Here is a 27,723-nt window from a genome sequence, read left to right on the forward strand (position 1 = left end):
CCACGGTATCCAAGCAGAGAACAATGTCACCTTTTACTCTGAACTGAGACAAGACTGCAGCAGGAGAAATGCCTAGGAGCCTAGCTTAGGTGGTGTTTTCTCAGCATCTCAGAGAGACCTCTCTGGCTCCTTCAGAAAAGGTGTGCTCCTCTGCCTTCCTAAGCTTCCATTAGCCTGGGATTCAAAGATCCCAAGAGCTCAGGGAAAAACCCTCAAAATCCCGGGCGAGCCAGATGTAAGCGGGGACATCTGCAGCAACAACAGCACAGGAAGTTCTGGTCCTTCCAGCTTTCCGGGATTTCCAGTTTAAACTCTTCCCGGAAACCTTTCTTCAGGCTTTTCTTGCGAAATCTAGAAGGCCCTCCCTCCTCTCTGGCTTCTTAAACCGCGGAGAGCAGCGAGCTGCAGGAGTGAGCTGGAGGGGACTTCCCGCAAAGCTTCTCTCTCCGGGCCAGACCCGTGGCGCGCACGCTGCAGCTCCGCTGGACCCCAGCACCGGGAGGCGCTCATCCCGCAGGTGGGTGGGTCACCTTTCCGGCTGTACCTTTCTCACACGGCCTTATCTGCCTCCTCCCACCTGAATACTGCTTCCAGATCCCCACTCCCCAGCCTGCTCGCACTGAGGTGTATTCAAACTCCCCAGCTCGCCCCTCATCCCTCTCGGGGGGGAAAAGTCACCCCAAGTCGCCACGCTATCAGTTCAACCAACTTCTAACTTCCTCAAGTTTTATCGCTTATCACCCAGCGTGCAGACAAATCCGAAAGAGGAAGACAGATGGGTTGGCTTCGTTTCTACTTCTTACGCCTGGATTGGTGCACATCTTTGTCACCCATCAGAAGGGACTCTTGAAGAATGTGGGTTGGCAATCAGAACTCAGATCTAAGGTCACATCTTGACCATGAGCTGAAAATTTGTCCTGAGTTTGACACCCTTTTGCATCCTTGATGGTGACTTAAACTTCCTTAAGCGGTTTAGCAATTGTGGGGATTTTTAGAGTATTATTGTTTATTATTGTAATTTACATGTGAAAAGACAATAAAACCTTGGTTCTCAGTCCAGAGACAAGTGAAAGGTAGTTCCCCCACCCCTAGAGTGCAAATTTGAGCACGTTTTTCTTTTTTCCCCCCATATAAATATGTACTTTATTCTTTATTGGTCCATTATAATTCAATGAAATAGTGGGATTTGTTGTTACATATTTGTACATGCACACAATATAACCATATAATTTAGTCAATTTCTTCCACACTATCCCCCCACACTTTCTCTAGTCTACTGTTCTCCCTTTATTTTCATGAGAAACCCCACCTTTGCCCTGACCCACTTTTTTCTCTCTAGCTTCACATATGACTTTAGCTTATTTCATCCATTTTCCTTAAAATAACATATAATTTCATTCTTCTTTATGACTGAATAAAACTCAAGTATATATTCAAATATAAATATATTTTATTTATCCATCCATGGGCAGACACCTAGACTGTCTTAATATGTTATTTATTGTGAATTGTACTGCTATAAACATGGGTATGCAGGTGGTGCTATAGTACAACTTACTTTAATTCTTTTTTTTATTGTTGGTTGTTCAAAACATTACATAGTTCTTGATATATCATATTTCACACTTTGATTCAAGTGGGTTATGAACTCCCATTTTTACCCCATATACAGATTGCAGAATCACATCAGTTACACTTCCATTGATTTACATATTGACATACTCATGTCTGTTGTATTCTGCTGCCTTTCCTATCCTCTTCTATCCCCCCTCCCCTCCCCTCCCCTCTTCTCTCTCTACCCCCTCTACTGTAATTCATTCCTCCCCCTTGTATTATTTTTCCCTTTCCCCTCACTTCCTCTTGTATGTAATTTTGTATAACCCTGAGGGTCTCTTTCCATTTCCATGCAATTTCCCTTCTCTCTCCCTTTCCCTCCCACCTCTCATCCTTGTTTAATGTTGGTCTTCTTCTCGTGCTCTTCTTCCCTAGTCTGTTCTTAGTTACTCTCCTTATATCAAAGAAGACATTTGTCATTTTAGAAGAGATATGAAGGAGTGGTATAACTGGGTCATATGATGGTTCCACTCCTAATCTTTTGAGGAAATTCTGTACTGATTTCCATAGCAGTTGTACTGATTTACAATCCCACCAATAATGTAAAAATGTTCCTTTTCCTACATCCTCTCTAGCATTTATTATTTGTACTCTTGATGGCTGCCATTATAACTGGAATGAGATGAAATCTGTAGTTGATTTTCATTTCCCTAATCGCTAAAATTTTTTAACTTTTTTTTTGCATTTCTCCTTTTAAGGAGTGTTTGTTTAGTTCATTTGCCCATTTGTTGATTGGGTTACTTGGTTTGCTGGTTTTTGGGGTTTTTTGTTTGTTTGTTTGTTTTTTGTATTTTTGATAGTTTCTTGAGTTCTCTATATATTCTATATATTAATCCTTTATCTGAAAAGTAGCTGGCAAAAATTTTCTCCCATTCTGCATCCTTTCTCTTCACATAGTTGAGCACTTTCTTTAAGAGATAATTAGTGTAGTGGAATATGAGTTGTATGGAATATGCAGGTGGAGTAAGAGAATTCTATTCCTAGTTCTAACTAGAAACTCAATATCCCATCCTCAGTTTCTGCAGGTGTAAAATGAAAGGCTGTTGGCCTCAGTGATCCACAAAGTCCAACTCTAACAAGATGAAAAGCCATGTGACTTAAGATGCTGTAGGTTTGAAATATGATAGGAATTTAGCCAATGATATAAGTACATCTAAGTAATTTTTTTTTCAAAATAACACAGGGTTAGTTTTTATAAGGAAACCACCCAGCTGTGGAGGAAAGAGTCTCATCCCACAGGAGCATCTTAAAGTTCTACCACATTTATCATTCAGAGAATACTCTGCTTTCAAAACCATTCTTCATAGCCTTGCTATGTGAGAATGTCCTATTCTCTATAAATGGCCATCATATAAATGTCACTCACATGAAAGAACACTTTTTTTCTGTTACAGTAGGTGTAATTTTCTAAAATGGCACATTTATTTGAAGCAGTAACTTTTTTGAGATATGGCCTTTTGCAAGGCCCTGGTTTTTTCAGAGTGCTGTGATTTAGCACAGTCTGAGAGTCCTCCTGCATGTATTCCACCTGCATGGCAAATACTGCCAGCCCAGAAAACAAGATGAAGCACCCTCTATTATCTGGCTTCGAGGTTGTAAAGTAAATGGTACATGTGTACAGAGAAATTGGGTCATAGCACTTTCTCCATTTGGCAACAGTTATGGTTTTGCCAAAGTTCACATAGCAACTGGAGGCTCAGAAACCAACATATACATGGCCTAACCCTGAACTTGAAATACTTCCAGATACCTGTCTTGCTTAGTCTCACTAACTATTGTTCAGAAGGAACCAAATAGATTTTTTTAAGTCTGTAAGTAAATTGAAAATCCTAGACCTGGCACTGTGTTGTGAATAACTTTAAGAAAAATAGGTTTATTTGTCATAGAATTTTAAAATTGAAGAAACCCTGAGTAATCACTTGTGCTACTCTTTCTCTTAAAGGACTACCCCTAAATCAGCCATTATTAATATCATTATTAAAGAGATATAGATTCTCCTTTCAAAGTCCAAGTAGTTGAGTCTGCAGTCACTTTCAGAAGCACATCTTAGTGTTTCATGATTTCTGCCATCTAGTTCTCTTCATAATTAATTTAAATATTTTTATCCACCTCTAATTAAAAGTCATTTTCTATGTGTGAGGCCCTGGGGTCAATCCCCAGTACTGAAAAAAAAAAAGTCATTTCCTTGGAAATCTTAAGAAAGCCCATAAACTGCTAGCAAAACAAAATAAAACAATACAATAATCCTTTAAAGCTTGAGGAATTGTTAGGGTACCTTGTAGGTAGTTTTCTCTGTGTTATCCTCTGAGGAGGAAGGCATTTGTTAAGTGCCTGCATCTATATCTACCCATAATTCCTATAAGAATCTAGAATAAACTGCAGATAATGAACTTTTTCTGGATTATCTTTTGGGTTCTTCAAAGTTTAGGTTTGATAATAATAAAAATAAGGCCTTGTCTCAAAGACAAGGTCTCTGAGGTTACCAGTTTCACACTTCTTTACATATACAAAAAGAATGATTAATTAGTTCATTATGAAGAGTTCCAGATTAGTTCTACAGGAAACACTAAATCTACTCAAAAATTTTCAATGAATTGTAGGTCATTTCCAAGATGATCTGGATTAACACTCGTTATTTTGTTAGGAAGAAATTAGTCCTACAAGGAATAAAGCTAAGTAAATAACTAGAGGATAATTAATGCTTAAAATAATGTATAGTAAGAAAATATACTTGGCCTGTATACATAAACAATTTGTTGTTCCAAAATAATTAAGGATCAAAAAGCAAAGAATATTGGCACTATTTCAATATCATCTTTCAGAAATGCATCACTGCAAAAAGAATGCATTAGTCTACTAAATATTTCTACTCTAATTAACTAGGAAGGACATTGGCATCCTAATCCAAATTCTTCTTCACAATGTTCTCAAAAAAATTATTTAGCTACGCATGGAGAGTTCATAAGGCCTTGTACTTTGACAGTCACATGTTTCTCAAAAGTTATTTTGAGAGAGAGCTTCTTTTAAATGTAGATGATATGATCGGTCTTAAGGTCAGGATAAAGTTCACTTTTCATCCTAAAAGGAAGAAAAATGTGTGCAAAGAGTATTTTTCAAGTTAGGAACTATTCTGAATAAAGAGAAGACTAACAGATAACTTAATAGAACTATAGAATATGCCTCTTAAAAGTGTTTTAGAAGAAAACAAACTAGTAATTGTCTTTGGCATCAGCACCCAATAGTCAAAAAAAAAAAATGCATTAAGAACAGAGCTAGAAGATTAAAGGCAGGGTGTGGTGGCACAGGACTGTCACCCTAGAAGCTCTGGAGACAGATCCAGGAAGATCTCAAATTCAAGTCAGTTTAAGTAAAACCCTGCCTCAAAATTTAAAAAAAAAAAATGGATATGGCAATGTAACTGAGTGGCAGAACACCCTGGGCTCAATCCCCAGCACCAGAAAGGAAAAAAAAAATGAACAGAGCTAGAGCTCCCAGCAGGTCTGATGGCACTGCCACTGTGGACCATGGAAATAGATTGGAAGGGATATGTAATGGTGGACACTGATAGTGCATCTTTCACCTGTGTCTAGTTTTTAACAGAGTATGGAAACTTTCAGTTTAACTTTGATTCCATGTGAAATGATAGCTGGAACAACTTTGCACAGACTTTGGTAAATGTTTTTTGTCCTGTTTCCCAGTAGATTAGTGTCCCTCCTGTGGACTCCCGGCCTCTCTGAACACTCCTCTGCTCTCCCTCTCACACGGTGCATTGTGTTTGATTATGTATTGCATCTTCTTAGAGACCTCTTTGAGGACAGCGACCATCTAATTGATCACTTGATCCCTGGTACATAGCACAGGGCCTGGTACAAAGTCCATTCAGTAATAAATCTGTGTAGAAATCATAGAATCTTACCAAGTAGTTTGTTGATAACACTGATTTTTATTTTTGGAAGATGCTGACCATTATGGACATAGCAGATAAGTATGGATGCTACCTGTACTGCATTTTAGTTAACATGTTGAAGTATAATGGCAAAGTCCAAATTTTAACTATCTGCCATTGGAGAGAGGCATGAGATTGCTTTGTATTAAACAGTGGATATAAATAGTTGAACTTACAATTTTTTAAGTAGATGAAACTGCAGGAAGTTTGCTGTTTCCTTTCACTGACCTTAATTTTAGTAACCTATTGCATTGCTGTACTCGCTAAGTTTTCATAATAAACTTATAACTATAATACATTGGATTCTAATTCATTTAAAGAATAATTCATTTAAAAGATTTATATAATATTATTAAGGCATTAAACTGAGGTCATGAAGATTAGAATATTGAATTTCTAAGGTTTTACCTAGGTTAACTTAAGTAAAACAGTGTAGTCCTTCTTTGATACCTGAAAGCCATATGAAACCTACAGAGCATTTCAAAAGGACTAAATAATATCAATCATTCTTACACACCAACACACAAAATATTATAATATTTCTAGTTATTTCTTCCTTAATACCAAAGTACAAAGGTAATCTCTTCAGCTTATTTGATTCTATAACATAGATGACATGGAAAATAGGAGGAGGCTGAGGAGAAAGAAATTGGGTCAATAAATGGTTCATTGCATTTAATAATATAAGTGTGCCATCTGCATACTTTTTCCAGGTTGAGATCCTAAATTGTACTGTTTTTGAGGCACATCTGGGAAAATGGAAGGTAAGTGTTTAGGGTGGTGGTACCTAAACGACTCCCTGTTTCTATTTCCTGAGGTGAACAGATCTGAAGGAAGGCTTATAACCAAAATTACATGTGAGGTTGACAGAGGCTGGGACTTTTATAGGGTTTGGGGAAACCACATGGATTCTGTTCTCATAAAGAACTTGGGAGCATGAGGAGGAAGGCACATCTTAAGGAAAGTGATTAAGGTCTCAGGGACAGTAAGGATGAGAAAAGTGGTCTCATGCTGTCAGCCCAATTACTTTTTCATCTTTGTGGAGAGAAAGGGAGAGAGGCAGGGAAGGATCCCCTGGCATAGGACTAAGGAAAAAAAAGTGCTGATTTGTAATATTTGGTGATTCTATGCTGTAAAAACTCTCACTATGGATGATTTCAAGTTCCCAGCTGGCAAGTCAGTTCCATCCTTACTACTCAAGGGAGCTGAGACTAAAAACCTAGGAATTGAGGGCTGGGGTAAATTATGTGCTTAGCATGCAAGAAGATTTGCATTCAATCCCTAGCACCAAATTAAGTATATAAATAACCTAGGAATTACAAAGAAGAAACTGTTTCATTTAAAAATATTTATCAAGTGGCACTGCTCTCAAACTTATGCATCAAAGTATGACAGAAGAGTAGGGAGGGAGTTTCAAAAGCATTTTTCCATGGGGTAAGAAATGAGCTGAACAGCCCTGTCTAATGGGTCTCAGTGAACATTAGAAGCCCTGGACCACTGGGAGTCCTTGCCTCCAACAGCCATATGAGAAGTGGAGGAAAATGATACACAAAAGAGGGTGCAAGAGGCTGGGAGGGGGTAGGGCAGGAAATATCTAAAAATGTTAAGGAGGTACTCTAATTTTTTTTTAGAGAGAGAGAGAGAGAGAATTGAATTTTTTTAATATTTATTTTTTAGTTTTCAGCGTACACAACATCTTTATTTGTATGTGGTACTGAGGATCGAACCCAGCGCCACACGCATCCCAGGTGAGCACGCTACCACTTGAGTCACATCCCCAGCCCAAGGAGGTACTTTAAAACAAAATGGAACTCTCCCATCAGCAGGACCTATGGGGCAAGGTCAGATCCACAGCAAAATTGCTCTATCCCAAGTTGGCAGTCATTAATATTTAGATAATCCTAATGGCCTTAATATGAAGATTAATTTCATAAGGAAATTTTATTTGATCAAAATCACTTCTCAAATGTCTCTGACTACAGTAGACCTAAAAAAGCAACACTTTTTTTTTTTTTTTAGTACTGGGTATCTAACCCGGGGGCTTTACCACTGAACTATATCCCAGCCCTTTTATGTTTTTCATTTTGAATCATAGTCACACTAAGTTTCTTAAGGCCTCAAACTTGCAATCCTCCTGCCTTAGTCTCATAGTCACTAGGATTATAGGTATATACCACCATGCCTGGCAGCACCCGTTAATTGATACTGAATATTAAGTGTATTCTTACAGATCATCAAAGTAAGCAAATGCTCATGTAATATGTAAGTCAAATAACACCAAATCAATAAGATAGAGTGGTTTACCTGGTAGCAATGACACATCAGATAAACCACTCTATGATGAAGTTGTTGGTGAACCACAGATTTGTAAATTCTTCAGGATTTAATATGTAAGCAGAGGTCAAGGTAAATTACCCCAGACACGACTAAATCCCTGACCTTGTTGTCATGCACCCTAGGCTATAATCAAATGAACTAACCAGCCCAGAGAGCAGATAATGAGCCTACATGATGAAATTCTTCACCAAGAAATCATAAAATGATCTTAATTTATCCTGACAGATGCTGCTGGGACCTAAATGTGGCAACATTGATGAGATTTTTAGTTGAACTAGAATATTGACAAAGAACTTACATTAAAAATAAATTCTTTTTCTGTAGCATTCAATTAAAATAGATAAAATGCCTACATTACCTCCCAGTCCTAATAACTCAATGGATTGTAGTGAAACATTATTAAAAGAATCATTGTAGTTATAGCAAATGCTATAACTATTACTATTTCCTAGCTAGTTATTAGCAATTCATGTAGCAGTGCATATATCCACAGAATGTTAATGTAAAGGTTATCTTTAATTATGTTCCGTGACTTGATCAGACTGAACAAGTGATTACTATTTTCTTCTGTCATATTAGCTAGCATAAAAACTGATCACCAATAAATTTGGTTCCTAAGATATAAAGTAACACTTTCTCACAAAATAATTCAGGTTATCTATTTTCCAGCAACCAACCTATAGTGATTTATTAAGATAAAGAGCTTGAAATAATATTGGTCTATGGCTATGAGTAACTTTAAGTAGTTACCAGAACTTATTGTGGAAATCACAAAATCATGATTTACCTTACCATGGTGTTGCTCTAATTCTTACTTCAACTGATGTGCTAGTAATAGGATGGGGAAATATATGAGTTGCTAAGAAGCACACACATCTGAGAAACCAGGAGTGGGGTCTGGAAATTAGTTTGAGCAAGTTTTAAATCTCTTAACGTCCTCTCCATTCTAAATAAAAGTGTGTGTGTGTGTGTGTGTGTGTGTGTTCTTTTATTTTTCTTTTAACAAATACAAGTTTGATGTAATTAGAATTAAGATTTCAGTTGAATAATATCTTAATTTCAGAATACTTTATCTTAGTTCTGGTTGGTATTCAATTAAAATGGACACTACTTTCCAAGTTTGAAGTCCTTTTCTAGCCAACTTTGTTCTTCTGACTGGTTTATCACTCAGTGACAAAAGTCTACAAATAAAAAAAAGCATCGAGTAATCAATCTTCCATTTCACATGACAAAGTAGGAAAGTGTATGAAAATGTTACTAATAGCTTTACTAATCTGGTTGCCAATTGAACTATTTTAAATGCAGTATTTCTGTAAGGGTAAGTCTTCACCATCACAGCTGGTGAATACATACACACTTCTTTCCCTTCCGTCTGGAAAAGTCCTTACCTGGAAGCCACATCTCATCCTGAGGTCTCAGCTTGGTTAAAGCTGCCAAATAAAATGCATAATGCCCTGCCAAACTTGAATTTCATATTAAAAGTTTTTGTGTATGAGTGTGATCCAAATATTGCAAGCAATATACTTGCACTAAAAAAGTATTAATTATTTAGCTGAAATTAAAATGTGATTGAGCACAGTGTATTTTTATTTGCTAAATCTGACAACCCTTACAGATATTTATGCTGACCATCTCTAAAAAATAGCCTACTTCTCTGTCAAAGCCTTTTGATTCCGTCACTCTATTCTGTATTCTTCAAAACACCATCTGAAATCATCTTGTTTATTATTTATGGGTACATTGTCCAACTTTTTACAACAGTGTACATACACAGTTTTTGAAGCATACAACTCAGAATTCTGGTTTGTCACTTTTTAAAGGGTTAAAAAGATTTCCATTTGAACTCTATATTTGTATTCTTGTAACTCTATATTTGTATTCTTCCCCTCTATCCTCTTTCCTCAGCATATAAAATAATACATGGTATATACAGTAGGCAATCAGTAAATATTTTAAGGGATGTATTAATGCATATATTAAATGACTTTGAAAATTATGTATAAATACCACCAAGAAGAAATTACACTTGCAAATGGAGCAACTTCTAACTACAAAGCTAAAATTAAAAATACACATTTAAATTCTCAGTTAAAACTAGACAAATTGAGCCTGTCAAAAAATCAGAAGAATTCATTGGTTATGGAAACATTAATTTTTAAATAAACGGTAGTCAGTAGTCTTTTTAAACCAAAGTCTTCTGATTTCCCTACACTAAAATGTACTGCATATTCATTAAAAAGATAGAAAATATGTGCTCAAATGTGAATGTTTGTTTTCCCTAAAGAGCCTTCATCTCACTATATAAGGATATAATTCAATGAATAAATTGGATGGGTTCTTGTATTAGTATAAGGATTTTACATTTTTAAAATAATTTTTGCTCTTCAATCATCCCTGGATATATTGAAACAAATGTTCCAAATCATAAGAAGGATGACATAGCTGCAGAACTTTCTCCTGCCCATTTGCCTTATGGTGAAAGTAAACATTTGATTGATAGACTTCAGTTTATTATAAATATATTGTCACATAATTGGGGGCTTTGGTAGAGGAAGTTTGAAATTCAAAAAGAATAATAAAACAGAAGGAACCAAAAAAATCCTGTTTATAGGCATCAGATTAAAATAAAAAGTCTTGTAATAGCTCATACAGTCTGAAGGTGTTATTTGTATTCCAAAACTCAGTTGCCAAGCAAAATTGCTGCATTTGTATGCTGCAATACCTCTGTGTGTGTGTGTGTGTGTGTGTGTGTGTGTGTGTGTGTGTGTGTGTAAAGAGGGGATAATGTCTGAGGAATTTAGATATTTGAATGAACAATCACTTCAACATTTCAAAGCTGAATTCTCAAGTGGAGAGAGAGGCAGAGTGACTTTAATAATGTTTTCATGCAAATGAGCAACAAGATGTTGTGCTTTAGTACATGAACTGCTATTAAGGAGCACCCTAAGAGCCCAGTGCAGTGGTACACACCTGTTACCCCAGAACTTTGGAGGCTTAGACAGAAGAATCACAAGTTTAAGGCAATTTAGCAAGACCCTGTCTCAAAATAAAACATAATAAGGGATGGGGATGTAGCTCAGAGGTAGACTGCTTACCTAGCATGCATAAGGCCTGAGTTTCCCAGTACTGCAAAGAGAGAGAAGAAGGGAGGGAGAAAGCACCATAGTAGATTTGTGTGATTTAATCCAACTGTAACTTTACAGCCCTTGTAAGAGAGCTTTTCAAGGTTTCCTAGGCAAAGTTACCTAGCTACCTACAATCTGACTCCAAGTCTGGATCCCGGCATCCTTTGACTCACTCTGTTGTGAGGCCTGCATATTCAAGTACTCATTTTGCCTTTTTTTTTCATAAAAATATAAATTCTAGCGTCTCAGTAAAATTACCTACAGGGAAAATTATAAAAGAGATGAAATGTTTCTGAAACCCATTACAACCTTGTCAGTATCCTATCTTCCTCTGTCTCTTCCTCACCCCCAACCCTCTCCAAAAAAAAAAAAAAAAAAAAAAAAAAGAACAGAAACAGAACAACAACAATAACAACAAATATGCTTACCTTTTTCCATTTCCAGTGGTTCTCCATGGGTGTACTTGAGATCCCCTAAAGTTTGTTTGTTTGGGGTTGGCTTTTAGGTACAGATGCCCGGGCTGAACCTCATATCAATTGATTCCAAAATTTAGGAGATTGTTGCCTAGAGTTTTAGCAGCTCCCCAGCTGATTCTAATGTATGACGAGGAGACCTACTGTAGCAGACAATTAATGCAAACCTACTAAAAAAGTTGATAAAAGGTTCCCAGTCTTGGTTGTACATTAGAATCACAAGGGGGAGTTTAAAAAAATAAAAATAAATAAATAAATAAATAAACACAAAGACAATGCCCAGGCTCAATTCAGGGGCATCCAGACTCTCCTAAGTTCTGCTTATTGGGTTTTTGTACAAGCATTCCACCTAATTTGAATGTGAACCATCGGTTTCTGGTGTGACCCTTCACAGAGGCATTTGCATTTTCATAAGCCTTAATGATTCTAGGAAGCTATTTCCATGACTAAAACAAAAGAGAGTTCTGGGAAAATAGACATATAGCTGGGAAGATAGATGTCAGTCTGTACCCTACAAGTCTCCTCTCCTTCCACACGCTTAGTCAAATTCACTTGATGTGTGTCTGGCTGAGGCTCTGGCCCTGGGAAGACACAGCTGAGATAGTAGACATGTTTTACTTGGAGGCAACAGCAGCCCCCAGTCCCTGAGTCTTTCCACAGGCTTTTTATATGGAGACCAAACAAAGAAGGCACCAGGTTACATAAGAGAGTACAGGTCCGAAAGGAGATGTTGATGACTTTGAGCATGTATGCTGAATCAGAGTGTTTATGACCTTGACTACATACTAAGATATAGCCCACCAAAAGCCTTGGCAAGAAAGCCTAACTATCGCCAACTTGGATCTACTCCCTTCAACAGGGTCCTTCTTTGCCTGTGACTGGATCCCAGTATGCTTTTGGTTGTTTTGTTGTTTTGTTGTTTGGTACTAGGGATTAAACCCCAGGGTGTTTACCACTGAGTTACATCCCCAGCCCTTTTTAAATTTTTTTATTTTGAGATAGGGTTTCACTAAGTTGCCTAGGGCCTTGCTTAGTTGCTAAGGCTAGCTTTGAACCTGCTATCCTCCTCCTTCAGCCTCCCGAGTTGCTGGGATTACAGGTATGAGCCACCACCTTTGGCCCAGTATGTTACTATTCATTACTAAAAATTGTACATTATAAACATGATAGTTTTGTTTTTAGAGTTGTTTTTGATTACCTCCAAACCTTTTTCATATGAAACTACAGCTCTGCACATTTAATTTGTACAGATATGTAAAATTGGGTGAGCTAACAAAAAAGTAAGACTCCTAATGATGTATGTGATTAAGCATGAATCTTTACATAAAGAAATTTGTCTTCATTTGAATTTTCTGTGGATTTCAAAATTAAAGGTATTCACAGACGCTAATTTTTTCTTTCAGGACTCTCTGTACCTGAAAGATTTTCTTTTCTTTCTACAAATAGTATTACTTATGTAAGTATTTATATATTTTTCTCTTCACTTTATACAATCTTTGGAGAAAACAAATGGCCCATTTCCAAGTGCAAGGCAAGAATGTCAGTGCTTTTATTTATTTATTTAATTTGGGTACTGGGATTGAACCCAGGGGCATTTAACCACTGTGCCACATCCCTAGCCCTTTTTATATTTTATTTTAAGACAGGGTCTTTCTAAGTTGCTTATGGCCTCAATAAATTGCTGAGACTGGCATCCAACTTTCAATTCTCTTATTTCAGCCTCCTGAATCACTAGGATTACAGGTGTATTCCACCAGACCCAGCTTGTGAGCACCTTTTAGAAGAGCGCTGGCTGAGTTACTGTCTTTCTTCTTACTGGGAGTAAGGTCTATTCTGAGGCTTGAGGGGAGCAAGAACACCAGTTGATCCCAGGTTGCTGATACACAAAGGACTTCAAACTTTAATTGTTTTAGCTTGTCCTCTAAATGAAGTCCATCAAGACTATAGTCCATCATATAACTTTAAACTTGTCTATTTGTTAGATACCTGCACACTTCTGCTATGCTTTTATATGAATTAATATCTTAACACAATCTATATTTACATCCTAAAAAAATCAACTAATTTGTATTTTATTTTTTGGAATTTTGTTTAAAATATTTTTTTAGTTGTAGATGAATACAATATCTTTATTTATTTATTTTTATGTAGTGCTGAGGATCGAACCCGGTACCTCACATGTGCGAGGCTAGCACTCTACCACTGAGCTTCTAGCCCCAGCCCCAGCCCCTATTTTTTGGAATATTTTTAAAGCACTGAATTTTTTCTAAGTATTTAAAATATTTTTGTTTATATATATACATATATGATTATTCTAAAAGTTATATGGAAGGAAGAAGGAATTAGAATAACTAGAATAGTTTTGGAAAATAATAGGTTGACTCATGAAATATTAACTCTTGCAACAACATAGATAAATCTCAAAAATAAGTATGTTGAATGAAAGAAACCAATAAACACAACAACAAAGTGACAAATAAAGAAAGAAAAATTATATAGTAGGACAAATCACTGTGCTGAATTTCAAGACATATAACTACAGCCATCAACACTGTGTGATATTGGCATAGGGATGGATACATAGATCAATGGAACAGAATAGAGAACCCAGAAATTGACCCACACCTATACATGAATAATGATTTCTGACAAAGGTGAAAAAGGAATTCAATAAAACAATAATAGTATTGTCAACAAATGATAAGGGAACAGTTAGCTAATATTTATAGGCAAAAAAATAAATAAATAAATCTCGACCTAAACTTTACCCTTTGTACAAAAACAAACAAACAATGGATCATGGATTTATGTGTAAAGTTTCAGCTATTAGAAAACAATATTTAGGACCTAGTGCTTCATGATCAGTTTTTAGATATCAAAACCATAGTCCTAGACAAAAAGAGTCAATACTTGGATATCATAACATTTTAAAGCTCTTTTTCCATGAAAGACCCTGTTAAGATGTAAGGGAAAGAAGACAAGCTATAGGCTGGGAGAATATATTTGCAAATCACATTTCTTACAAAGGACTCATATCTAAAGCACATAAAAAATGAACAAAATTCAACAGTTAAAAAAGAATACAGTTTCAATTAGAAAAGAGGCAAAAGACATGAAGAGATATCTCACCAAAGAACGGGTGGCAAGAAAACACATAAAAAGATGTTCAACTATATGCGCCATTAGGAAAATGCAAATTAAAACCACAATACATTATCAGAATAGCTCAAATAAAAAATATTGGCACTCTTAAATTACTAATAGAATTGTGAAATAGCGCAGCCACTGTGGAAAACAGTATGGCAGTTTGACATAAAACTCAACATACAGTTACCATACAACCCAGCAATTGTACTACTGGACCTTTATCATGAACAAATGGAAACTTATTTTCAGATGAAAACCTATACATGAATGTTCATAGCAGCTCTATATGCAATATCCAAAACTGGAAAAAAACAAAATGCCCTACATTTGATGAAGAATTAAACAGGGAATGGGGTACAGCTCAATGCTAGAGTGCATGCTTAAGAAGTACGAGGCCTTGTTCAATCTCCAGTTTGCACACACACACACACACACACACACACACACACACACAATGTATTTTTAAAGAGTTAAACAAACAACAGTGTGTCTATACCATAGAATCCTACTTGGCACTTGGTAATAATATGGAACAATTGATAAAACTTGGATTAATCCCAAGAGATTCATGCAGAGTTTTTTTTTTAAAAAATGCCAATCTCAAGAGGTTTATATGCCATGCAATTTCATTTATGCAACGTTCTCAAAATGACAAAGTAATAGAAAAAGATTAATAGTTCACACAGTTTAGGATTGACAGTGAGGAGGCAAATGAGTATGACTACACCGGGTGACATGAGGGAGAACTTCGAGGAGATGAAATAGTGTATATCCTGATTACAATGGTGAACATATAAATCTACAATTGAGATAAAATGACATGTCAATGTGCATGCCCATTGTACCAGTGTCAAGGTCCTGTTTGGATGTTGTGCTGTAGTTGTGCAAATGTAGTCATTGGAGGAAACTGGGTAAAGAGTGGACAGAAATTTCCTATACTTTGTTTACAACCTCCTACTCTGTAATTATTTCAAATAGTTTACTTGTTTTTTCTTTACATAAGCATTGATTTTTTTAAGTATAAGTATTTAAAATATATGATTTTAAAATCCTGTCTCGACATTTCCATGCTTTTAATACACTGGAGTTCTCAAAAGTTGTAGACAGCCTGGGTCTCTCAAATCTCCGACCTCTTGAGAAATGCGAGATGTAAAGCCCACACACCAGACAGGCCCTAACATCTCTTGGGAGGCTTGGTTGGGAACACCCCTAAAGAATGCTCCCTCGGTTCCCAAGGCCTGGGGAGGGATAGGTAGACCCAGGGAAACAATGGGCAAGACTCTTCTTAACCCACACCTGATCCCTTCATATATGCTTCTCTTTCACACCCACACAAACACACACACACTTTTCAGTGACTAATGCTTCCATGACCTTCATGGTAGGCCACTTTACCAACTTAATTGGATTCTAATCTCTAATCTATGTAGAAGATCCTGTGGGATCACATTATGTACCTTGGCTACCCCTGGGATGTTGCTAAGAGATGCCTCTATAGCACGTAAACCATCCTAGAGATTTCCTAAGACAATACTTAATCCTGTTGTGTGACCTGTTACATAATTGAGTTTTATGGGGCACGCATGGGTTGAAGGAAAGAAAGGAGAACAGTATGCTATGTTTTTATTATTTTAACACATCCTTCTCTTAAGTATCCTACCTGTTTACCACTTTTCTTTTCTGTATTTCTTCTACCTAGGAAAGTTTTCTTAAGTCTTTGAACAAGAAATCTTATTATCTACATGAATCCATATGTTTACACATAGCTATTTTTAGTTACAACTATGTCTGGCAAGGGTGTAAAGGCCTTCTTTATATAATGCTTATTATAAAATGCACCCTCAATTTAATCTCCCTTGTAACTGGGAGTATGCATAAATTCCATTTCTATGAACTCCTATTATTAGGATATATTTTCCAATCAGAATTGAATTCCAATCAGAATTAAATTCGTCCCCAAAATTACTTTTTATTCTTTTGCATGTTATTTATATAATCATCCCATTTTGTGGTAACACTTTTCATTTCAAAATCATTAGCATAGTTTATTGTCCTGGGTGATCTTGCAAGCAAAGTCTTGACAAAGACTTCTATGCAGATAGTTTATTAGGAAGGTGACTCTAGGAAACTAAGAGTCAGTGGCAGAGGGCACAACCCGGGAGCTTGGGAAAGACAGTACTAACTTGAACTCACGTTGAGTCAGCCACTTGTAGATGACTGATCTTTGTTCCACTGGGACTGTGTGAAGAGTCTTATGAAATGTGTCAGAACTGTGTGCCAAAAGAAAGAGGAAGTATTTACTCATGGAGTTCTCCTCCCTGTTGATCTGTGGTGGCCCCAAGGGTTGTGCATATCTGAGCACCAGACAGGCTCAAACTTCAAGGGAGCTCCAGGACAAGAATCAGGAGGTAAAAAATGAGTTCCTGTTAGGCACTAGAGCTTGAGCAGAGCTCAGCTACTGCCCAGAGACTAGAAGTAGAATCAGGAAGATTTGAAATGGAGCTCAATATGACTAAAAAATTACCAACCTTAACATTTCTGTAACTTGCATGACAACTAACCAACTGTCCAATGAATATACGTACTGTATTTCTATTATGTCAACCAGTGATATTTTAATAACCTCTCATCATTTCTGCAGCTTCAATTTGCTCAACAATCTCTTCAGTTTATTCGTTCATGCACTGGGAATTGAACCCAAGGCAGTCCACCACTGAGTTACTACCCTTGGCCTTTTTTATTTTGAGACAGGTTACCCTCAAACTTGTACTCTTCCTGCCTCAAATCCTTAGCTGCCGGGCTTACAGGCATATACCCCCAAGACCAGCTGTCTCTGAAGTTTTGAGAGTGAAAATAAATTTCACTCTCAAGTATAGCCCAAGTATACTACATTGCCTGTCAAGCTGCATTTATGAGGGAAAAATTAAAATAAAATATGAACAAATTTAGGTACTATAAATCTCTCATTTTAAAGACAATGAAACTGAGGCATGAAGAGTTTGAGTAACTTGCCCAAGATCACATTGCTCAAAAGAGGTAGAACAAAAAAAAAATAGTACCATGGAGTCAATATCTTCATTTCAAAGAAAAGTTTATGGCAAATTATGATAAATTAATGTAATGGCCCAAATAGTCAAAATCTGGAATCAGTCTTTTTGAAATGATGAAGATAATTCCAATGAAAATATAATTAATCTTATTGCAGGACACTGGCAACTTCAAGTCAATAATTTGCTTGCCAATTTCCATCCGGCTTGAAAGAGGGAAAAATGATATATCAGAATAAATATGGAGGAGGCCTTCTTTGGGCATACAATCCAGTTCTGAAGGGTAGAATAATTAAGCCATCAGTTGGAAGTTTGAGGGTTTGAATTATAAAGTTATTAACTGATTAGCAACTAACAATATTATATAATTTAAATTGCTAAGCCAGGTTATATTAATAGGTGTTACTAAAAATGTTCTAAATGGCACAGATGTGCTTCTATGTGAACAGCCCTGATCATCATGGGTGCTTTTCCATATGTGGTCATGACTTCTCTGACACCTTTCAGGATATCACCAGCTGGTTTATAAAATGATTTCAATATTGGGTTAGTTAAATTATTCAGAATTTCTGAGCAAGTACAGGAAAGTCCTATATTTCTTGTCCTTTTATCCTGTTTTGAAAATTCATCGAGTTTACTTTTAACCCATTTGAGAGAAAGAAGTAATGTCATTAACGATGTCCTCCTCTACTTCTTTCCTTATGTCCTCCCCTTGCCCATTGGTTTCTCTTTGATCACTGGGCTTCTTGATGTCACACTGTGCCTGGGACAAAGTCACCAACTCCTGCACTCCATTCTTCTAGTGTTGTTCAACAAATATTTGTCCCGTGCCTGGACTGTGGTGGATGGTACTCCTAAACACTGAGGATACATCATTAGAAAACAGAGACTTTTCCACCCAAAAAAGATTAACTATAGGCTTAAACAAAATGTTGAGAAATTTTAAGAAAAAATCAACACCGAAAGAAGAAATAATATTCTTCACAAGTATGGATAGTAGCCTAGGTTACGGTATTAGATCATAGAATTTTTTTTATTTAAATGTCATTAGCTATTCATAATGACATCTCAGATTAGTTTTAACTTGCATTTGTTTTATTTGGGGGTAAGATTAAGGACCTTTTACTATATTTAAAAGTATTTTCTACTTCCTTAGAATGAACTATCAGCTCATATCCTTTGTCCGATTTTCTAGTAGACAATTAGGGGTTTTCTTATTGATTTGTACTAGTTGACAATATTTTTTGCTGGTTTGTTGTTATCTTCTGACTTTGTTTTCAGTTCTTTTGCTTTGCAAGAGTTATTGACTTTTATGTAATCACATTTTCCCATCTACTCTCATGGTTTAATCATGTTGCAAAAGGGCTTTCCTCCTCTAAGATAATAAGAGCATTCACCATGGTTGCTTCCTGTTCTATTGTAGTTTTATTTTTTAAAAATTAAATGTTTAATATATATCAAATTTAACTTGGAATATGGTATAAGGTATGGATTCAGTTTTTTTATTCCAATTGACCAATATTAACTATTGAATAATCCACCGTCTTCTCATCAACTTGAAGTATAGGTGTTTGGGTATATTTCAGATTTTATTTTTTACTCTATTCCATTGGACTATTTCTGTTCCTTTGACAGTAGCACATTAATTATTTTAGCTCTATAAAATTTTAAATTGTTTAATAGGACTAGTATTCCATTAATTATCCTACTTTACAGAATTTATATTAAATTAAGGAAAACGATGTCTTTGTGGGGCTGAACTTTCTCATCCAAGAACATACCATACATTTCCATTTAGCAAATCTTCAATTTTTAAAAGCATTTAAAAATTTTTGTTCATATATGTCTTGCACACATCTTTCTATCTTATTTCATATTGTCTATTTTGTTGCAGTGATAGTAGGGGCCTTTATTCAATTAAATCTTCTAACTACTTTGTCTTTAGGATGTATTATTAATATTGATTTTAATTAGGTTCTGAGACAAAATATTGAATTTTGTTTGTATATATGGATGATTTTTTTGTTAATTTTCCTGGAATTTCCAAGTCTTGGCTTAATTATCTGCAATCTCTTTTGCATTTCTATACCTCTAAATTCTTTGTCTGATTTAGTTTTATTAGGTAGAACATCTAGAACAAAAATAACTAAAGTCATAGCAAACAATTTTTTCTGGTTTCTGATTTTACTATGAGTTTTTCTAGTAATTCTCTTTTAAGCATAACAGTGTAGTTTAGGCTAAGATAGACACTTTTTGTGTACTTAGGGAATATATATATATATATATGTGTGTGTGTGTGTACACACACACATATATATATATTATTTTACTATAATGAAGAACAAATGTGGAATTTTAACATATGTCTACTTTTATACATAGATATGTCCATATTTTTCTCCATAAATTTTCTAATATTGTAAATTATATTAATAGATTTTCTAATGTTGAATTTATAGAACTATTCTTTATTTTTTAGGACTAATCTTTACATTCCTAGAATAACGCCCATTTAACCAATTGTACTTTCTCTTAAAAAAGCTGCTGGATTCTGTTTACTAAAGTTTTATTTGGGATTTTTATATAACTAAATGTAAGTGAATTGTTCTATAATTTATTAGCACATACCTTATCATATTTTGCTCTGAGAATTTTTTGAATCACAAGTGTTTAATAAATGTAATATTAATGTAATATAGGTCCACTGTTTAAGACATCCATCAGCAAGTATCTTTGTTTTCACTTTATCCAGAGAAGATTTTTACCAGTTATTTTGTTCAATAAAATATATATGACAATTTGTACTTACCTAATTTTAGGGAGAATACTCTTGAGATAACCAGAACATTAGACATCATATAATTACACTAATTCCTACATATAATTCTCATTAATTTTTCCATGACCAAAGCATTTGTGTATATGTTTTTCAGTAATGGAGAAAACTTGTACAGTTATGCTTCCTCTTACAATGAATTCTTCAGAAAAGCCACAGACTGTCTGCATTTTTGGAACAGGAGATTTTGGAAGATCACTTGGATTTAAAATGTTCCAGTGTGGTTATTCTGTTATATTTGGAAGTCGAAACTCCAGGATGTCCAGCCTGCTGCACAGTGGTGCCGAGGTCTTCAGCTATTCAGAAGCTGCCCAGAAGTCTGACATCATATTTATTGCAATCCACAGAGAGCATTATGAATTTCTCAGAGAACTAACTGAGGATCTCAACGGGAAAATATTGGTAGATGTCAGCAACAACCCCAAAATTAATCAGTATCCAGAATCTAATGCAGAATACCTTGCTCAGTTGGTGCAGGGAGCTTATGTGGTAAAAGCATTTAACACCATTTCAGCCTGGGCTCTCCAGTCAGGAGCACTGGATGCAAGTCGGCAGGTGAGATTAAATGAATTTGCCCTCACTCTTTAAAAAGTGAATCTTTTAATGTGCACTTACCTCAAAGGTCAGAAAATACAATCTCCAAATAAAATGCCCAGTAAATATTTTATATTTCTAATATGTACCAAGAATAATTTTCTTGGGTTTGACCATGTATGATAGTCAATTATTGTGATTTATTTCCCATTGTCCACACTTTCAATTTTTTAGTTTGATGGAACCCACTAATACCAGTCTCTGGAAGCCTTTCTCTTGTCAGCACTAGAAACTAATATAGCTTGTTGAATATCCTCTTCTACTCCCATTACCTGTACAAAATTGGTTCCATTTGTGCACTGAGATTAGAAGCCATCGTAAGTGATGTGGCACCCACTAATACAGAAAAAAGATCAAGCCACTCACACTGTGGAGACCACCAAGTCTTCTTTGTCAAGTCTTATATCGACACAGAGTGCCTAAAACCACCCTTCAGTAAAAATCCTAAAAAAAATAAAAAATAAAAAAATACTTAGCTAGCTCTCCAGCACACCTGTGCTAGTTTAAATAACATCTCATTGTATATGTTAATTCCACATCCTTGTTTGAGAAACAGTTCACTCTGACAGGTCATTGTTCTGCATGGTGCTTGTATATACTTTCAAAACAATTATTAAATGCCAAAAAAAGAGTAAATACAGAATTAATTATTTTGAACCCAGGTGTTTGTCTGTGGAAATGACAGCAAAGCCAAACAAAGAGTGATGGACATTGTTTGTGCTCTTGGACTTACCCCGTTGGATCGAGGATCTCTCAAGGCAGCCACCGAAATTGAAAACTACCCCCTGCAACTATTTCCCATGTGGAGGTTCCCCTTCTATTTGTCTGCTGCACTCTGTCTCTTCTTCTTTATCTACTGTGTTGTAAGAGACATAATCTACCCCTATGTGATTGAGAACAAAGACAGCACATTTCGCTTGGCTGTATCCATTCCGAATCGTGTCTTCCCTATAACAGCACTTACCCTGCTTGCCTTGGTTTACCTTCCTGGCGTCATTGCCGCCATCCTGCAGCTGTACCAAGGTACCAAATACCGACGATTCCCAGACTGGCTCGACCACTGGATGCTTTGCAGAAAGCAGCTTGGCTTGGTGGCTCTGGGGTTCGCCTTCCTTCACGCCATCTACACGCTTGTGATTCCTATTCGTTATTATGTACGATGGAGGATGAGAAACACAACCCTTACTAAGGTAAATCTCTACTCATCGGTATTCCCCAAGTCCTTATATCAAAGAGGAATTAGACTACATGATATCCATTTCCAACAATAGAGAAAATCATTCCTCTGAGCATCTTTATTTTATTTATTTACTTAGTGCCAGGGATTGAACCCAGGGGTGCTTACACATGGACTGACCCACATCCCCAACCCTTTTTATTTTTTATTTTGAGACAGGGTGTCACTAAGTTGCTTAGGGCCTCACTTAGCTGCTGAGGCTGGCCTTGAATTTTGCAATCCTACTGCCTCAGCCTCCTGAGCCACTGGGATTACAGGCATGCACCACTGTACCTGGCTAAGCATCTGTATTTTTAAAATTAAATAGAGATTTCATGACTAAGGTTGTTTTAATGAATTCAGTTGAGATCTCACATAACTGTTAAGAATAAAAGTTATATTCCCAGGCTCACTTGGTTCCAGATCTGTATTCCCAAGAGGTCACTGAGATACTAACAAACTGGCATATTTTGAGCTCAGGAAACCTAAGGACACCTACTCAATAAAAGAAAACCCATGTGTTTTCAAATTTCTACTTTCATGCACTCTACTTCCTTTTGGAAGTCAAAGCCAACTGTCTTGAAAATAAGGAGCCTTCTCAAACATTTGTGCTATAGCAGCAATGCAAACAGATTCACAAAATGTTGCTTCCTGCTCTGTGAATGTTTGACTTGAAGGATGTTGTCCTCCGTAACTAGAAAAGTAAATAATTCTGAGCAAATATCAAATATTATCTTATGCTGAGTCAAAAGACTCAGAATCAGTTCAAGGTGTCTTAAAGCAATCTCAGAAAAAGTATTTTAAGTCATTTCTAGTTTAGAAATAATCAGTTTTGATCAATCCATCTTACTGCAGTCTCAAATAATATTAGGCAATAACTCATTGATGATGCTTCTGTGGGTTTCTCTACATCATTTCCCTAAAACATACATGGAAGTTTCTTGGATTAGAGTCACATTACAAGGGCCTGATTCCTCTCAATCTGTGGTGTGATAGACTTGATTCTATATGAAGAGAAAATCAATGTGAAAGATCCCAGTGTGAATTATCCACAGAAAAACAGAATTATGATGTGATTCCCTGAGAACATTAAGTTTTGATTGAGTAACAAAAATCCATACAGAATGAAGTTTTAAGTAAATGTTTACTTAGTTTTAGGGATTTATCGGCTAATTTAAAACTCCTTATACAACTCCCAGAGTCAAGAATTGTAATGAAATCCTAGCAGAAAGAATTACTTTTTCTACCAAAAATATTTCTAAGTGTATTTTTTTACAATTATTTTTAAATGATTAAGAAAAAAATGCCATACAGTTTGCGGCAGCAAATAACCCATGCGAAGTTACTGTTTAATTCCTTTATAAATATGAGCAGTTTATAAAAAATGTATAATTTTAAAAAATTGATTATAATTGTTCTTAGGTGATCACCAAGGAAGATGATCCATTTTTTACCTCTACAGCCTGGCATAGTGATTCATATTTGTCTGTGGGAATCCTTGGATTTTTTCTGTTTGTGCTCTTGGGAATCACTTCCTTGCCATCAGTTAGCAACATGATGAACTGGAGAGAGTTCCGGTTTATCCAGGTAAGGACTTAAACTCAGGTACAAACAGGAAGATTCCATAATGGTTTGGTTTCCTAGTGGGCACACTTTGTCAAGATTTCTGACTACTCCCAGAGCCATATCTAAGACTTTAGAGCGAAAAGCACAAAGAACTATTAAACCCTAGGTGTGGAGATATTACTATGTGCAATGTAAAAAAACCCCAAAGACAAACCTTTAACTTTCTGAAAATTAACCTTATAATATCAACATATTGATAAGGGAAGTAGACATTGCAATGAAGTTTAAAACCTTCAAAACAAGATTTGATAGATAAAATCACTCCAGACTTATTGCTGATATGAAAGAGTGAAAATTGTTTTTTTCCACATATCAACCACCAGGCACTTTATTAAAAGCAGTAACTATTCTTATACACCAGTGATCTTCAATGTATGGCAGCAGAAGTAGCAACAGCATGACCTGAGAACTTGTTAGATACAAAAATTCCCAGACCTCCTCCATAAGAAGCTCTGGAAGTGGGGCCCTGTCATTTGTTAATAAGTCTTCTGGATGATTGTGATGCATGCACATTGTGAGCCAGTATAATAAAAGAGATCACTAGTAATTGAAATTAGGTTTGAATATTAAGTCTCCCACAGATTAAATGCAGCCAAACATTTCTCATAATACCTTTAGTCGAGGCATCAAGAAATAAACACTAAGTTTTAGAATTTAGGCCAAGGGAGAGGGAACAAAGTATAAATTTGCAAACTGCTCTTTATGGCAATAGAAATTAGCTAGCATCTGCATTCAAAGTAGCATATACTAATCCGAGATTCTTGAGGTCATATTTGTCTCTGACCTCTAAAAACAAGATATAAAAGAATTTTAGCACTGAGGACCAAGGCAAGGTACATTAATTGTAACTCAAAAGAGTTTACCCCTGAGAAACTTTTCCATCCAGGCAGGCTAAGAGAAAACTACCATGTCATCTGTAATAAGTCTTTCTTTTAATGAAATATTTATCATCAAGTATTAACCCCTCAAGGAGGGTTAATATTTCTTCCTGCACTTAGTAAAGTGTCCTAAATATTATAGGTTTCAAATCTTTGTCATTATTGACAAATATTTTATTGGTTTATAGCATTTCACTTTAAGGTATAAATATATTAATGTATTCCTTTTTGTTTCTTGTCTGCAGTCCAAACTGGGTTATTTGACCCTGATCTTATGCACAGCCCACGCCCTACTCTATGGCGGGAAGAGGTTCCTCAGCCCTTCAATTCTAAGATGGTACCTTCCTTCAGCCTATGTTTTAGCACTTATCATTCCCTGCACAGTGCTGGTGATCAAGTTTATCCTCATCATGCCGTGCATCAACAATCCCCTTAAGCGGATCCGCCGGGGCTGGGAAAGGGATTCAAAATCCTCAGAATCAGCACTGAATGGAAAATCAGATATTTAAAGGAAAGTTGAATTTACCTGGACTTTTGAAGCATAGTATTGAATGTTTAGAGAAGAATAATGGATACAGAAATGGGTAAGACAGCTCTTTTTCTCTCACCATGGCCTGAAGTTTATCAACACGGACAGAAACTTTGCTAACTAATAAAATGACAGATTGGAAGAGAACACCATTCTTTCTCAAGTTAGTGATGGGATCAGAGCAGGTCCCCCCCTCCTCCTCCTCCGAGGCCATGGGGCTGCCAACAGAATAGTTTTGTGGTTTCACATTAAGAAGTTTCTTTGCTGTAGGCAACATTCATGATCTTATCTTGCAAAATCCAGAAAAGTACATACAACTTCCTCCTTACATTCAAGCACTGAGTTACATGAAAGAGAAAGTAGCACCACAGTGGCCACAGATAAAGGCTTTGCACAATATGTCTGAAGAATAGGCTCAAATGGAGTAAAAAGAATGAAATTTTTTGTTTCCTTTTTGGAAGTAAAATGGTGACCATAAATATGCCATAGTGTATTTTGGTTTTGTTGTTTTGTTTTACAATGCTATGGCCAATCCAGCACCTTGAACATGTTAGGCAAGCACCGTACCACTGAGCTACACCTCCAACCCTGTCACAGTGAAATCCATGTTTAAGTGTATCCCTTTATTTTGTTTTTAACAGTACATATATCTACCATGGAAAACTATTTTGGAACGCAACAAAAGTATTGCATTTGATTGGAAGTAACCATGCCTTGGATATATACAAATCTATATAATTATTTTAGTCAGGGTTATTTTTTTTTTTTTGCCTCTGTGTCCAAAAGACCTGAAAAAAACAATTTTAGTGGAGGAAAAGTTTATTTTGGAACTCACCATTTCAGAAGTCTCAGAGCCCATGGTGAGGCAGAACATCATGGAAGAGGAGAGCAGCTGGGGACATGGCTTCAGGAAGCAGAGAGAGTCTAAGCTCACAAAATATATACCCTAGAGGCATATCGCCAGTGACCCACCTCCTTCAGCCACTCTCTACCTACCTACACTGACCCTCAGTCAATCCCTATCAGGGGATTAACACACTGACTGGGATAGGGCTCTTATAACCCAATCATTTCACCTCTAAAACTTCTTGCATTTTCTCACACATGAGCTTTTGGGGGACAACTCATATCCAAACCATAACATTTGTCATAAGATCTTTCCTCTACAGAGATAGATATGGGAAAGAATGAGTCAAAATTTCCATTTGGATTTTCTCAGCATGCAATAAGCAAGGAAGACTTGATAAAAGACTTTGAACAAAAAGTTAAAATAAATCAGAATTTTAGTTAGCAAACTAAATAAACATTGTAAAGCTTCACCATATTAGATACTAATGCTTTATAAATTACATTTTCTAAATATTGTAGTATACTAATCATCTATGAAATCCCAGCGACTCAGGAGGCCGATGCAGGAGGATCACAAGTTCAAGGCCATCCTCAGCATTTTATTAAGGTTTTAAGCAATGCAGTGAGACCCTGTCTCAAAACAAAAAGGGTGGGGATGTAGCTCAGTGGTAAAGCACCCCTGGGCTAAATCCCTAGTAAAAGCAAAACAATCAAATGAACTATCTGAAAAAGTAAATTTGACCAATGCCTAGATGCAGAGAATTACAGGCAATCACAGGGCAAAGAAAGTGTGAGCAGTAGTTTCTGTGAGACATGGTCTATTCTCAGATCCTTGTTTGCATGTAAGAGTGTGGGATGGTTCTCACTGCTGTTCTGGGCTGACTGTGCCCTTTCCAAGATGACCTTCAGCAGAATGATCCCCATGGCTCCAGCATGGAACTAAAAGGAGACTTAGGCACATCTTCCCACGTGTCACCAAAATAACTAAAAAGTGTTGGGTTTGACATTTTTCTGCCTAATCTACAAAATCCGTTTATTTTTCTTTGCCTCTTACTTTTATGATTACATGTTACACATGAAATTATATTATGTAATTAAAATATATTAAAATATTACCCCATAATCCAGAATGACTTTCAATAAAGCTTGTTCTATCTATATCAAATATTCAATTTTACTTCCTTTTTCACTTAATTTATTAAAGGTCTTAATCTCTACTTACATGGCATATATGTTTATTTAATGGCTGCATAATATGACATAAATGAGCTTTTATTTAAGCACTGCCCTAATGGAAAACATAGGCTATATCCATTTTTTACTAAAACAAATAACATTTCAGAAAATCTTTGTACTAGTAATATTTTTCCATATTTTCATTGTTCTCAGAAGACTTACCAAGAATTTGGATTACAAAATTAAAGAATGTATACTAGAATTTGCTATGTATTGCCAATTTAATTTTAAAGGTGACAATATCAATACTACCATTGGGTGAGGGTATTG

At 36.0% G+C, this 27,723-nt stretch overlaps 1 protein-coding gene across 4 annotated transcripts; it reads left to right on the forward strand.

Annotated features, from left to right (window-relative positions):
* The first annotated feature begins 364 nt into the window (after positions 1-364).
* Positions 365-27,382, forward strand: Steap4 (STEAP4 metalloreductase). Of its 4 annotated transcripts, XM_078040461.1 has the most exons (8): positions 369-517; positions 6,274-6,324; positions 7,238-7,308; positions 12,899-12,951; positions 20,623-21,080; positions 21,782-22,309; positions 23,758-23,922; positions 25,085-27,382. In XM_078040461.1, exons 5-8 carry the CDS (start codon positions 20,625-20,627, stop codon positions 25,346-25,348), a joined length of 1,413 nt encoding a protein of 470 aa, XP_077896587.1. In that variant the 5' UTR covers positions 369-517; positions 6,274-6,324; positions 7,238-7,308; positions 12,899-12,951; positions 20,623-20,624; the 3' UTR covers positions 25,349-27,382. The 4 variants fall into 4 exon arrangements, with proteins under 4 accessions (XP_005340062.1, XP_077896587.1, XP_077896588.1 ...); XM_078040462.1 differs by lacking the exon at positions 12,899-12,951; XM_078040463.1 differs by lacking the exons at positions 6,274-6,324; positions 12,899-12,951 and having other exon boundaries at positions 387-517.
* The last annotated feature ends 341 nt before the right edge of the window (positions 27,383-27,723 follow it).

This window comes from Ictidomys tridecemlineatus, chromosome 2, assembly GCF_052094955.1.
Source record: "Ictidomys tridecemlineatus isolate mIctTri1 chromosome 2, mIctTri1.hap1, whole genome shotgun sequence".
Classification (NCBI taxonomy): domain Eukaryota; kingdom Metazoa; phylum Chordata; class Mammalia; order Rodentia; family Sciuridae; genus Ictidomys; species Ictidomys tridecemlineatus.